This window comes from Marmota flaviventris, chromosome 8, assembly GCF_047511675.1.
Source record: "Marmota flaviventris isolate mMarFla1 chromosome 8, mMarFla1.hap1, whole genome shotgun sequence".
In the NCBI taxonomy this organism is placed as follows: domain Eukaryota; kingdom Metazoa; phylum Chordata; class Mammalia; order Rodentia; family Sciuridae; genus Marmota; species Marmota flaviventris.
Window position 1 is genome coordinate 3,396,322 of NC_092505.1, and position 14,939 is coordinate 3,411,260.

A 14,939-nucleotide genomic window follows, 5' to 3' on the forward strand; every position below is an offset into this window, starting at 1 on the left:
GGCTCATCGTGCTACTCAGAAAGGCTCATAATTTAAAATTTATGAATTGCTTAATATTTTCAGAATGTGGCTGATCACAGGTGAATGCAAACCCTTGAAAGTGAAACCAAGGATAAGGGGAAACCACTGTGTACAGTTATTTCTTACTATAAGCCCTGGGTTGGCAGAAGCCAGTCACATACACAGCACCTGGGACACCCCAGCCTCCGATGTCCCCAACAGGACAGAGCCAGGCTGTCCCTTCTCAGTGTCTCTGCCAGCACCCAACACACTTTCTGCCCCTAGATCGCCCATGCAAAGCCAGGGTCAGTGCCAGATCTTGCCTGTGGTCCAGCCTAAGCCTCATCATGCCCTCCCTCTCCAGGGACTCAAGACCATCCTACTTACACCAGCCCACGCCTGCCAACCTCGGGAGGTTCCCCAGGGTGACCACTGCCTGCTGGTGCCTGCTCCTTTCACCAGCAACGGGGCAGTGGATGGCACTGGACAGTTATCTGCTAGATCAAGGAATGATTGTGAGAGTGACTGCCAGGAGACCTGGGCAGGTGAGAGAGCACAGGGAGGGTTCAGCCCTCCCCTAGACCCCAGCCTTGCGCACGCCATCTGGGGAGCCCCATCTTACCTTTGCCTGTGCCATTCAGCTTCTGCGGAGCCGGGGCCGAGGAGTCCTGTGGGTAGACGCACTGGTAGGAGCCCTCCCCGTTCACACACAGCTCCTCTCCAGAGCAGGCATGGAGCCCATCGTGGGAGCACTCGTCCACGTCTGAGAAAGAGGGGTCAGGACGGCCCGTCACATACCTCCGCCCTCCCGCGGGGCTCCACACGTGTCCTCCCAGCTGCCCACTGCAGGCAGGGCTTGCACACCCTCACCAGGCACCTCACGCCCTGGGCAGCCCCTGTGGCCTGAGCACAAGGCTTCAGGGTTGGGCTGAGTCTGAGTGAGTGGTCATGAAATGATGGGCCCCAGAATAAACCACGTGCCTAGGCAGTTTTCTGAAAGAGAAAGAAAATTGAAGCCACCCTGGATGTTCTGAGTGGGCCTGGCACTCACGGTGGCCCTGTCATCCTCCCATCAGGCAGACACCATCCCCCGGAACACTGACCTCAGGGCAAGGCCGCTCTGTGCCCAGGACAAAGCCAGGCAGAGCTGGGCCCCTTCACTGGAGTCTCTAAGCACCAACAGGAATTAGCTCACGCATCACCCAGAAAGCTCAGACCCCCCTCTCTCGGCCACATTGTGGGATCATTAGTTCTTCCCCTCTAAGGCTCATCTTTGTGCAGTTTCTTCACATCCCATAGATGAGATTTACTGAGCGACCCAGTCGTACAACTGTTCCACTTCAGTCTAGAACAAACCTTGCTTCCTTACACCCTCCCCAAACCACCCAGTCAAATCCACATCCTGCAGTAGGTTTGCAGCCTCGCGGGGTAAACCACTTGCTCGCCAGGTGTGCTCCCGTGACCACTAGCTGAGGGTGTGGGCATGACACCCCAGCACTCGGATCGTTGGCCCTGCGCCAGCCTGGCTTGGTTTCCAAGAACATCCGTGCCTTTTGCCATTACTGCAAAGAAAGGTAATGCAATCCCCGGAGTGTTCATGGCTCCTTCAGGCTGACCTTTGGCGTCCCAGACCAAGCTTCCTCGAGGGGAGCAGCCCCGCCCAGGACCTGTGAGCTGGGCCCTGCCGCCTGCTCCCGCCTCAGAAAGGGTTGGGCTGGCCCCGCCTTTTGCTTCTGTGCCTTGGCGGCTGCTCATGCTGTAGGGCCAGAGCTGGGCAGCTGAGACAGAGACCATGTGGCCCACGAGGCCAAAAATATTGACTCTGTGTCCCTTTTCAGGAAAACACTTTGCCAGCCTCTGTCATCAACTAAAAAGCACCCTGTCATTGCTCCTGGAATCGAGGCCACAGCTGAGGGCCTCAGCAAGTGAAAATTCAACTGTGCACAAATTCTGCTGATAGAGCCTCCTGGGGGAAAGATGTCCTTGTCAAAGGTGGGAAGGAGGCCAGAGGGAGACTTAGGAGCCCAAGAACTGGAGGAGCACACTCCTGGAGTGTGCTCTAGGCTTTGCACTCAGGGGCCCCTGGACGGAAGCAGAAGCCTCCCAGGGAGGAGGAAGGCTTAGAGAGGGGAGGGAAGGTCTCAGAACCTGTGCTTGGGACCTGAGTTTAAGCTTGGCTTAGGCAGAAGGAGTTCAGATGGGCCCCACCGCCCACCACCGCCCACCACCGCCCACCTCCACCCACCACCGCCCCTGCAGGAGGAACACACTGGGCATGGGGATCCCTGCCTGCCAGTGCGCAGGACTGGTTCTGACCTTAGCTAGCCTGTATTTGGGCCACTAGGGCAAGAAGACCAACCTTGCACCTGGATGCTGACCACTTCATAGACACGCTTCACAATGTCATTCAGCATAGAGGAGACCTTGGCCACCGGCAGCAGCCGAGGCAGACCCAGCAGCAGCCATGACAGTGTGGTGGAGGGGTCCTGCCTGGCTGAGCTCAGGTAGTGCACAGCGGGGTCCAGTGGCTGCAAGGCACTGGTGACCTGGAATCAGAGCATCAGAGAGGACATCCTCTTCAGCCCGACAGGGAGCCCGAGGTGGGAGGAGCTGGAACCACGTGCACACACACACACCCCGTTCTGCTCCACAGAGAGCGCTGCGGCAGGACTTCTGTACCTGTGCCCCTCCCAGTGAAAGCCCTGCAGACCAGACTCACACGGCCTTCGCAACAGCAGTGGTGGTGAGCTGAATGGTGCCCTCCAACTTGCACCCCTGGCCCCTGACTGTGCCCTTATTTGGAGATGGTTTTGCTGCAGATGTCACTTGTGAAGGTGAGCTCATCAGGGCAGGCCCCATCCCGCCGTAAGTCTGATGTCCTCATCAACAGTGGAAACTTGAGCCCAGAGCCAGACACAGAGGGAAGGCGGTGCCGAGGAACACTGGAGAGGACGCCACAGAGCCCAGGAAGGGCCTGGAGCCCTTGCAGTGCCCAGAGGGAACCGGATCCCCAACACTCTGATTCTGGACTTCCAGCCCCTAGAATGGTGGGACCCCTTTTGCTTCTCGATAGACCTTTGATGGCAGGTGGGTTGTATCTCTCTGAAGCTGGTATTTTGTTGTTGTTGTTTTTGGTACCAGGAATTGAACTCAGGAGTACTTAACCACTGAGCCACATCCCCAGCCCTTTATTTTATTTTTATTTAGGTCTCACTTAGTTACTTAGGGCCTCACTAAGTTGCTGAGGCTGCCTTTCATCTTGTGATCCTCCGGCCTCAGCCTCCCGAGCCATTGGGGTTACAGGCGTGCACCACGAAGCCCAGCTGGAAGCTGGTACCTTTAAACTGAGAATTCCAGTCTGGTTCAAGCCAGTCATTTGGGAACCACTCATGAGACATCCCCCTCCCTGTCCCACCCTCAGCTCCTCTCCACCTACCACCCACCAAGGAGCACAGAAGGCGCGTGTGGTTCTGCAGCCCAGGGTCCACAGGCTGCAGATCCTCAAAGTCCACCTTCACCAGCATGGTCACGTTGTACCAGCTCACACTGCTCCTCTCTGGAGCTGCACCTGCATCTGGAGGGTGAATGCCTGTGAGTTAGGACCAGGGCAGGGCTGGCCACCAGAGGCCACTGTGGGGTGGTGTTGGGGTTTGTATGTGAGGTGTCTCCCAAAAGCTCACACATAAGACAATACAAGAGGGTTCAGAGGGGAAATGATCAGGTTGCAAGAGCCTTAAACTCATCAGTGAATCGATTCCTGATGGGATTAAGTGAGTGGTGGCTGGAGGCAGGTGGGTGTGGCTGGAGGAGGTGGGCATTGGGGGCGTGTCTTTGGGGTATATAGTCTGTATCTGACCAGTGGAGACTTTCTCTCTGTTTCTGATCATCATGTGAGCTGCTTCCCTCTGCCCCACTCTTCCCCCACAATGTCCTGCCTCGCCTCAAGCCCGAGGAATGGAGCTGGCCTTCTATGGACTGAGACCTCTGAAACCGTGAGCCCCTAAATAAACTTTTCCTTCTCTGCAGCTATTCTGGTCAAGTCTTTGACTCGTAGCATCACAATAGCTGACTAAACAGGTAGGGTGAGGACGGAAGGCCAGAAGGCAGGAGGCCAACCTTTGCCCACCCCTCCCTCAATAAATCACCTGCCCACAGCTCCTCTCCCTCCCGTTGGCCATGAAGACCACTGGCCCCAACCTGTGAGGGGCTGACAGGTCAGAAGGCCTGGGAGCCAAAGCAGTGGAATTTGAAAAGAGATGCAAGATGCAAGTGTATGCTGCGATCCTCACTAGTATAATTTTGCACTGATGTATCAAGTTATTATACACTGGGCCATGATTTTATGGATTCTATTTATACTATTAATATCAACCAGCATAATACATAATTATATATTACATAATATACTATATAATACTGTATGTAAACCATATTATAAATACCACAATATATAGTTGAATAGTATAGTGAACACAAAGTATTTAATAATACTTGATACCTTTTATACTATTCCTTTATGGCTATATACTTACTAATATGGCTATATATTGTATGTGATTCTTATATACATTTATTTCACATGTTTCCCTAGCTCTGAACACTGGCCCACCCATGCTTCTAGGTATAACCTGTGGTTAGGACAGAACTTTCCAGACCAGCAGACATGGCCAGTCAGCACCTGCTCTTGGTGTTGGGTTGCTGAAACATCTGCTGAGCATCCAGCCCTAGCTTCCCATGCAGGAGCCCACCTGCAGCTGCCAGGAGACCTAGGTCTCTGCCCAACAGGAGTGCCTCGCCACTCCAGGGCACTGAGAGCCCAGCTCTGCCCAGTGCTCCAGCAAGCAGATCAGGGGAGGAGCCCACCCTGCCTGCACTGGGGCTGCTGCTGCTAGGTGCCTACCCACCCACCCCTCCTCGTGAGACCCTCCTCCTAGCAGCCGTACCGTGAGGTGTGGGAGCCACACAGTGGTGGCCCCCTGACCAGGGACAGCACTTCTGAAGCCCAGGGCACTCAGTGTCCGAGCTGCACTGTGAGGTGGGTAGCTGTGGCCCTGCTGTTGGGCAGACACCAGGTCTTGATGCAAACTCCCCAGACCGATTCAGGGCTAAGGGGAAAGGAGAACAGAGACAATTAATGATCTGGAATCTCAAAAAAAAGAAAGTCCTTGGTGAGCTGTGGGCGCTGCATGCAGAGGTGAGCCCCTCCTGTGGTTCACGAGGCGAGGCAGGACATCGTCCTGTGGCAGGACCTCCAGCCCTGTTGGTTCTACCATTGCCTGGCCATAGGGCTACCAGGGCAGATTTGGTGGAGGTCCTGGGGCCTCCTTTTCCTCTGACCTGCAGAGTCTGGGGACAGTGGCTCTACACCCTCTTCCAGGACCCCATATGGCTTCCTGTCCCAACAGCTCCACTCGCTCGCTCATTCAGCCACTGAACATCTACCGAGCACTTACTGTGGCCAGGCACGGTGCTCAGTGCCTGGCCCAGCTGTGGCCCCAGACAATCTACCCTTGAGACTGTGTTCCAGGGGGACGGAATCTGCAGGTGAACCTACAGAAGGTCACATAGGAGCAGAGCCTGGGATAAGGTAGGCGGGGGGGGGGGGGGGTGTCAGGGAAGGCTCTGGGGGGAGATGCAGTGCCTCCATCTGGCAAGCCAAAGGAGCCCGGTAGAGTGATTCCAGCCCTGTTGCCAGGAGGCGAGGGAGTGTTGGACCCTCAGAGGGTCTGTCTGTGGCCCGGCAGGAGGCGCAGCAGGGGCAGAGACCCTATGCATGAGTGGGGGCCCTGGAGATTTGAGCCATCTAGTGATGATGGGGACACTATTGATACTCCCAGTCCCTCTAATTGCTCTGGCCTGATCTGTACCCCATCTCCTGTGACCCTCAGTTTGCCCTGGAGGCTAGAGCTGCCTGGCTTCAGTGAAAACCTGAGGTGCCTGGAGATCCAACAGCCAACTTCTCCGCCTATGGCCAATGCCGTGAAGGTGTGCTGCACCTTCCCTTTGTCCTCCTGCTTCCTGGGGGCACAGGGCACATGCTCGTCTGGTCCACATTGTGGCGGCCCTTCTGCCTGCTGGGGAGCAGCCTCAGAAGGGAGGAAGGCTGTCACGATGATTCAGGAGGGATGTGGAGGCCAGGTGGCAGAGAAGGTGAGGAGTCAGACCAGAGTTATCAGCTACAAGCATCTCCAGGATGTGCCAACAGACAGGGCGGAAGGTGGGGTGCAAGAGAAAGAGGAGCCTCAGGGAGCCTCCGAAGCTGCGGACCTGGGCACCCACCTGTCTCTGGTCCTTAGCTGGGGATGCTGCAGGAAGAGTGGCCAGAACCTCAGAGTCCAGCCTTGTCCATGTGAAGTCTGACAAGTTACTGGACACCTGTGTGGAGATGTACCTAGCAGTGCACACCCCACCCCATCAACACGAGGGTCAGCTGAGGCTGGTGGCTGCAGAGCCCAGGGCCTGTTAGCACAGCGTGTGCTGTGAACACGGCCTGGGAGTCACTCCTGGCAGACGTGGGATCGCCAGGACGGAGGGAGCTGCTGTGGGGACACAGGTGATGTGAGGCCAGGGACAGAGGGAGCCACCTGCAAGGATGGTGATCCTAGTGACCAGGAGCTCAGTAATGGGGTGGGGTGGCCATGGTGGGCTTCTCGGGGTCCTAGCAAGGGCCAGGAGTCCAGGGAGATGGCGTTCCAGCCACAGGAAAGCAGGAGAGGGAGGCGAGGAGAATCTGGAGCCCAGGGGCTGAGCTCCAGGAGACGCTGCAGGGAGACAGTGGAGCACGCACTGATGTCCAGGAGAGCTGGACATGCAGCAGGACAGATGTCCCCAGCCAGCCCGGAAGGTGGGCCAGACTGGGGGGCAGCCGTCTCATTCCCAGGAGGAGTAAAACTGAGATGGGAGCCCGAGGAGGAAAAGGGCAGAGGGAGGGCAGCAGAAGGCAGGAGAGGGGCAGTGTCAGTGCCAGGAGGGCTGGGAGCTCGGCCTCCCACCCAGCAGCCGAGGGCAGGGGCCATGCCCTCTGCAGGTGCGGCCCCAACCCACACGGCTCAAGCCTGGAGGCACTAGAAGGTGTGTGTCTTCGCCAGTGGCCCACAGGACTGTCATGAGCCCCTCAAGGGCCACGAAGCTCCGCGAGTCGCACTGGTAACCAGGCTCTGCAGCTGTCCCCATGAAGGTGGGAGGCAGGCGATGGGCCAAGCCTAAGGGAGGCCTCGAGGGGCTGTGGCCCAGGCCCATTCTCCTGGGGCTCCAAAGATGTTTTGCAGAACAGAAGACCCTGTTCCCCTCTTCTGTTGGGAACACCTCTCCGAGGGTGGCTGTGTCTGCCAAGGCAGAACAGGGGCAGCTGAAGCTCTTAACGTATGAGGGTCCCCTGGCTCTCTGTACCCAGGAAGCTGCTGTAGCCGCGTCTTGCTGTGGGATTCCCATGGCTAAGTAACTCCCTGCTTTCTGAGTCGTCCTTGGCTGTACCTTGGTGTCCTTGGCATCCAGGTGAGTGCACTAATGTCTCCAGGTCCCAGAGAGAGGGCTAGGCCAGCAATGGCTCTGGGGTATAAGAAATGGATGTCTGGGGGCTGGGGTTGTGGCTCAAGTGGTAGCGCGCTCGCCTGGCATGCGCGAGGCACTGGATTCGATCCTCAGCACCACATAAAAAAAAATCAAGATGTTGTGTCCACCGAAAACTGAAAAATAAATATTAAAAAAAAAAAAAGAAAATAGAAATGGCTGTCTGCACAGGCCAAGGAGGGAGAGCGGGCTCCCTGCTTCATCCCTGCGGTGAGTGGCAAGGGCCTCAAGGCCCACAGAAGCCAGGTCTGAGTGTGAGGTGGGCTCCTGGGACAGAAGAGGGGCGAGGCAAGGTGGGCAACCAATCCAGGCAAACATGGAGTCCCATGCCCAGACCCTTGACTGGGACAAACCACCCCAGTGACACGAGGAAGCTCAGAGGCGTGGCAGGGAGCCATGTGCCTTCTTTGCCCCTCTTCCATCAACCTAAAACTGTCCTAAGCTAACATGTTTATTTAAATTTAAAGAAAATACAGCCCACCCGCCAAAACTGGCTTCCAGCCACGGCCGCCTGATCACGACAGCGGCATTTAGGTCCAGGCTCTGCGCCTCCGTTTGACTACTGGGAATCCCCTCCCTGCCTCCATTGGTGGCTCACCCCGTGCCATCAGAGAAACACCAATGACTCCAACTTGGTCAGAAGTCAAGAATCTCCTTCTCCTTCCCTAACTCAAGGCGAACCATGAAACGGGGCACCTGACTCAGCGAGATGACGCTGCGATTTCCATCCAGGCAGCCACATCCCAGGGGCTGTGGAGCCGTTGCCGTGTGTTGCATCCTTTCCTGCCTTGTTCCTCCAGGGCCCTGGCCATCATCAGGGAGGGATGGGAGTTACGGCGTCTCCTCGTCCAGTGGGGCCCTGGCTTGCCCAAGGAGGGGAGCTTGCCAAGGCCTTGAACCCATAGAGTGAGCCGTGAGGAAGCCAGGAGCCCCTGGACATGGTGAGCTTTGGCAAGATGCTTGGTCCCACTTCTCAGGAGGTACCCTGATACGTGATCCTACTGTGGGGGCAGTGTGCGTCCCTTATGATTTTCAGCATTACTTATGATGATAAAAACATTGGGAACAACTAAATGTGAAGCAACAAGAGATGCATAAGAAGCACTGCTACGTCCATGGAGGTGGTGTGCGGGAGCCATTGAGTCAGGCAGCAGATGATACTTATTGACATGAGGACGCCTGGGCGGCCTAGCCAGGGGTGAGGGTGTTCTTCAGAAATCCCTGTCTGGGGCCACCATCCTCCATAAGATGCCCTCCCTGGATATAGACCAGAAGAAATCTAACTGGGGTTATTCTCGGGTGGCGGGCTTTGGGGTAATTTCCGTCTGTTCTCTGTGCTTCCAAATTATTTGTGCATTCATTTTTGATGAATGGCCAATGGCCGTGCACTCATTTTTGTTATTTCATCTTTTAAAATTTAAATAAAAAATGTGACTCCTCATTTCCTAGCAGTGCTGGGCCCACAGGTGGAAGAGGCATTCAGGTGGAGGTCGCATCCCATGTGCTGATGACTTTTTGGATGCCGGCTTCCAGGGCAGAGAAGAGAAGGGAAAGTGGCATCTTGCTGCCGCCTGGGGACAAGGTACTGATGCAAAGGCACCAGGGCAAGAGGCTTTGCCAGAGAAAAAAATGTCTTTGGGCTTCTTTGTCCCTCCCACCATCCACCTGTGGGGTCCAGCTCTACACCAGCTTCATCCTGGCAAACCCGAGCTGCAGGTCTTGGCTGGGCTGCTCGTCTCTGGGCTGACTGAGGCCTCGTCCACTGCTTGAGCTCTACACCGCCAACCCACCATGGGTGGCTCCAAATGGGCATTCACAAAACAGTCATGGAGTGACCCAGAATGCTGGGCAAGGCTGGGCTGCCCATCCACATCCATGGTGTAGATGTGGTGCCCACCGGCAGCCTCAGGCCAGCAGGGCCTGCTTTTGAACAAGAGCTGGGTAGAGATCAGTGCTTACGATGGTCCCTCACAGAGAGAGGGAGCCACGGCGGCCACATGGGTTATGCTATACGACAAGCCCTGGCACCAGCAGGGACCTTCCCAGGGGACAGCCCAGTGTCCTTGGTGCCCTGAAATGTTCCCCTCCCACCATCACATGGCCACTGGCCTCAAATGCTCCCCAACAGCAAGTGCAGCTTGGGGAACCAGAAAACGATGGTGTGAGGTCAGAGACTTGGGCCCCGTCCCCAGCCTGCCCACTAGCGGCCAGTCCTGGTCAGGTCCTCTCTCTGGCTGGGTTCACACCAGGCAGAGCTCCTCCTGAGTGACAGAGGAGCAAGGATCTCCTATCTGGCCCGTCCCTCCAACACCACTGACCAATGCCCATTTCCTCTCCTTCCTTTCCAGGGTCCTGTCTGCCTTTCTGGGTCCCCCGCTACTAGAGCAGCACTTCTAGGAATCAAGGGGACCATGAACTGTCCTGCCTCACAGCGCCTCTCTCCCTCTCCCTCAGCCATCCCTTACCTGCCTCACCCTGCCTGCACCTGCCACAGGGTCACCTGCAGCTCCCCAGAGCAGCACTGCGCCCACCCGAGACTCTCTAACTAGAACACTTGTACCCTCCCCTCACCCTGGTGAGTCCTAACTAAAGGTCCAAATGCTCTTAAAAGGGGGCCAAGGCCCCACAGGAGGCCCTTCCAGATGCTGGTTTGCTGAGGGAAGGTGGGGGCAGGTGGTGGGGAGGGCCACCAGCCGCCAGTCTTCCCTTCCATGGGGATTAGCGTGTGGAGCAGAGCAGGGCCACAGGTGCCCTAGGCAGGGCTGGAGGTGGGAAGGGGCTGAGGATCGGCCTCCCTTGGGGCTGCCTCCCTCCCTTCAGCTGTGTCGCCTCACTAGTCCTGACAGCAATAACGAGTCAGAAGAAGTGTAGCTGTCACACTGAGATGGGATGGGGCAGCCCTGTGCCAGCCTTCAATGGCCAGATCACGAGCTCCATGCCATGATGCTCTGAGCCACGAGGCCTTCACAGCAACAGGCTGGGAACGCAAGGGGACCCCAGCCCCGGGAGGTGGTGCAGGAGCAACTGCGGTGGGACTGGCTGGCCACAGTTGCCCAGGAGCCCTGGAGATAGGAACATGGAAATAGGGCTGGGGTCTGGGCACAAAGGGACTCCTTAGACCCCATCACTTAGTGAATGGACAGGGACACCCTGTCACTGTCCGGTGCTGGCCCTGAGTCAGCTGGCCCTGTTTCTTCTGCAGAGGAGCCTGATGGTGGTTCCTGTTCAACAGGCATCAGTCCAGAACCTTCAGCCCTCTCTACACCTGGCCCTCTGAACAGGACAATCGGGAAGTGTCCACCACCCATCCTTGATGATGTTGCATTGGGGAATTGGGGGGCTCCCAGCCTGCTGGCATACTGGCCTGGGCCACAGGAGTTGGTCCCTTGGGGCCCTTCTCGGGGCCCCCACAGCTAGTGCTTTCTGCCCTGGGCTGCTGCCCTCGTGTCCTGGGTGGCCCTGCTGACACCTAGCCGGCACCCCTTCCCACTTGCCCTCCCCAGGGTGGGAGAGGACCTTCTGACTGTACGGAGGCTCACTCTGATCTGATCCTGACTCAGAGCGAGCAGCACCACCCACGCACCCTGCCTCTCACTCTCCCTCCCGGAAGAGGTCATCTGAGCCTTGCCTGGCCCTGCTGTGGCCCTGGCAGCCACACTGGTCACCTTGGCAACAGCCACCTCTGCTCACAGCAGCAGCTTCACACTGCAGGGTGGAGGCAGGAGGACGTGGCCTCTGGGCAGTGATGGGGGAGGCTGGCCCTCCGGGCCACCGTAGGGTTCAGGCTAGGACGTGAGCTGGAACTCACATCACCTAACCATGACCTTTAAAAGGAGAGGACTGTGCTGCTGGGGAGGAGCCTGCACAGCCTCCGAGCTCAGGCAGGTCTACAGCTCCTGGGCCCTGGGTGTGCCGCCCGTCCAGGCTGAGGGCCACAGAGCCTCCGTACCACCTGGGAACAGGCCGGGAAGGCCAACTCTTGCCTTTCATCATGACCCACAGACTCGGAGCTCTGGGGTTGGGGCCTGTGACCCCCTTCAGATGACCCTAATGCACAAGACCTAAACAGTTCAGTGCTGACAGCAGGCACATGACAGTCCCAGAGACCCCCCCTCTGCCCCTGCCAGCCCCTTGCACCCTGGACTCACACAGGACGCAGTAGAAGCCGAGCTGCTCGTAGTCCTTGCAGCAGTCAGTCACGTTCCTGTACTCGGGGACCTCCACCATCAGGTACCGTGTCCTGTAAACAGTCTTGGGGCACCACCTCCATGGGATCCAGCCCCCGCAGGACGTGTGGACAACGTGGGAAATCTGGACAGCCTCCACCCTCGGGACACTTCGGGGCTCCAGGTAGCTGCACAGCTGGTAGCTCAGCAAGGACAGGCCTTTTTCTATGAGGGAGTGGGCAAAGAGGTGGGACCAAAGCGTCAGATCAACGTGGGTTCATGGATGGCCACCTCTGCCACAGCCAGCGACAGGATCGCCTCACTAGGGCCGCTCATGCCCGCCGCCTGCCCAACCACAGCCTTGGCCTCTGTGCACCGAGAGTCATGGGGTTTGCACCAGACTGAAAGGAATGGTGCATCAACATCTGTCTGCAGGCTAAAAAACCCTCCTTAGAGTGAGCCGCCACCCAGGCCACTCCCACCTCCTTGCAGCCAGGGCTCCGACAGTGAAGATGCTGAAGGAGCAAAACCAGGAGGTCCCGTCCCGTTGTCTACTGCACGTTTCTGGTTCTGCAGTGTAGAATCTCGTGCACACCTGACTCGTGAGCCTCAGACTGGGCATGTGGAACACGGATAGGCAGCGACTCCCTCCCTCCTGCCAGGGGCCTGCTCGGGCCAGGCAGAAGACAGTGACAACTTTTGTGCAGTAAAATCCAATCAGATAAATAACAAATATGTAGCCACATGTGAAAGGTGCACAGATGATGAAGTTCACTGCAACTGTCACTATTGTCATGGAGGACGGAGATCACGTCACCCTGTTCTAGACGGAGCCTCCCGCTAACCTGGTCAGGTCCTAAGCATCTCTGCCCTGGAGCCTGGCTCCTACGTGACGCCCATTGATCCTTTGTCAATACGAGTACTCTGTTCTTGAGACTTAGGCACAGGTGACATCTGCCAGCCCTCTGCCCCTTTGTCATTGTCTCCCCCAGGTGGCTCCTGGGGCTTCCCCTCTTCCCAGGGAGACTCTGTCACCTCATGTCACTGAAGCTGCTTAGGGGGGATTGTGTTCCTCCAAAATATGTTCAGGTGCTAACCCCCAAAAGCTCAAGAGGTGACCCTAACTGGAGATGGACTCCCCTCAACTCCCATAGCACCCAGCAGGGGCTCTGTGTGCTGGACTCGGGTATGGGCTGAAGGAGTGGCTGGCCGGTGCCCGCATCTTCAGATGCTCAGCCTCAAGCTCTCCACCCCACTAGACTACAGCCTGCGGGCAGGGCCAATGCCACCACTTATTTCCCTCCAAGAGCAACTCGGTGGGTTGCTGGGAGGAACTCATAGACAGGGGCAGAAATAATCCTAAGAAGAGCAACTGCCTTTGTCCCCACCCCAGGATGGCACCTCTGAAGACACCTGCCCTGAACTTTTGGGTGACTCACAAACATGCAGATAGTAAGAACCAGTAAGAAACTGGACAGAGCCAGCCATGGACTGGCTGATGGAAGGGGTGCAGCCTTATTCTGGGCAGAGCCCCAGGGCGGAGAACAAGACTCTCCAGCCACAGAGGACAAGCGGCCACCTTCCTGGGGGATGCTGCATCCCAGTCACCCTCCTCAGGGGACTCTGTGGGTCGGGGGCGACCTGGTTGCTCCTCTGCCAAATGTAGGTCCAGTCTGCTCTGGAGAGCACAGAGCCTTGGTGACATGGGATGGGACAGGAGAAGTTGGGGTCATGGGGGTGGGGGGGTTGGCCAAAAACTCAGATATGACTAGGAGAGGGTGAGAGAGTGGCAGAACGAACCCAGCTTAAACTTAGTGGCCATGCTGAGCAGGACGAAGCCCCAGGTGCCCAGCATCAGGTGGCTATAGAGGGTTTCACCTTCACCTAAAGTGAGATGTCCACCGAGGCCACAGTATGTAGTGTTTAGAGAGCCCCCGGGCTCCACCTGCTCTTTATGGGTCCCAGCTAATGGCCAGGAGGGCCCTTCAGCCGGCACATGTGTGTGCACATGCACATGCTCACACAAGCTCATACACGTGCACACACTCGCATACGATCACAGGCTCTCATTCTCACCATGCACACACACACGCGCGCCCGCTCCTGTCTGCAGAGAAGCTGTAGTTGATTTGGAGACAGCGTGGGTCTCTTTAGACTCCCAACTGAGTGAGAGAGTTTTAAGAGGAAATAATTTTAAGGCTTGGAATCTCAATTTCTTGCAATCTGTGGTTTCAGAAATCCACGGGTTTCTGTCTGTTTGCGGTGCTGGGCATGGAACCCAGTGTGCTAACTGTGAACTCTGCCCTGAGCTACACCCCAGCCCTGCAGCTCTACAAACCCTGTGTCTCCTGAGGCTCCTGCCGGTGCCCTCACCCACCCCTCACTCCATGGCACTTAGGAGCTGGGTGGCGAAGGGCAAGCCCTAACATCTCTGGTTCCTGGGTCCTGACCTATGATCAAGGACTTCAATACCCTGAGGTCCAGGATAATCTCTAAGAGCTTGCTCTAAGAGCTTGCTGTCCCAGCGGGGTCCAAGGATCTACCACACCTTCATCACCCGCACAAATGCAGTTTCAGGCCCCACCCTGCCCCCTGCCAGCTCTGAATCTGCATTTTAACCCCATGGATCCCCGGGACCCCCAGAGGCACACTGGCACTGAAGGAGCCCTCTTTCTGGAAGCTTGCAGGGTGCTCCCCTACTTATGCAGCTTGGCCATCCAGGAGCAGGTCCACCCCTCATAGAAGACACAGTGTCCCCATAGGTGCCATCCTCATGAGACCCTCTCCCAAGGAGCCCCTTCCTCAAGAACCACCCACGCTGAGCCCAGATGCCTCACCTGTAAAGCTGCTGGCCTGGCTCTGACCCACCGCACTGGTCAAAGCCAGCAGGACCAGCCCCAGGGTCACGGGCATCCTTGGGGGCAGGGGCCACGCAGGACCCAGGGCTTCCAACGCAGCAGTCTGAGTCTTTGGAGGGGCACGAAGGGCCTGCGTCGCCTGGGCCCCAAGAAAAGGCCCTCTGTCCCCTGTGCTGCTGGTGATGGCAATGGCTTCAGAGGGAGCATCTGCTGGGAGCAGTCCCTTATGCCTGCTCATCAATGCCCGCCTGCTACCGCTGTTTCCCTGGGGGCTCCTGCATGTCACAGACTATTCTTGCTCCAAGCAGATGGCATCTTTTAGGAAAGGTGAGCGGCCAACATCTCC

At 57.2% G+C, this 14,939-nt stretch overlaps 1 protein-coding gene across 1 annotated transcript in view; it reads right to left on the reverse strand.

The window, feature by feature from the left end:
• Positions 1 to 14,648, reverse strand: part of Umodl1 (uromodulin like 1) — a 54,219-nt gene extending 39,571 nt beyond the window's left edge. The window contains exons 1-6 of the mRNA XM_071615766.1: positions 14,573 to 14,648; positions 11,718 to 11,960; positions 4,944 to 5,105; positions 3,444 to 3,574; positions 2,360 to 2,546; positions 623 to 763 (exon numbers count right to left, since the gene is read on the reverse strand). Of these exons, the coding sequence (XP_071471867.1) occupies positions 623 to 763; positions 2,360 to 2,546; positions 3,444 to 3,574; positions 4,944 to 5,105; positions 11,718 to 11,960; positions 14,573 to 14,648 (940 nt within the window). The remainder of the gene's footprint in view (positions 1 to 622; positions 764 to 2,359; positions 2,547 to 3,443; positions 3,575 to 4,943; positions 5,106 to 11,717; positions 11,961 to 14,572) is intronic.
• Between the last annotated feature and the right edge of the window lie 291 nt (positions 14,649 to 14,939).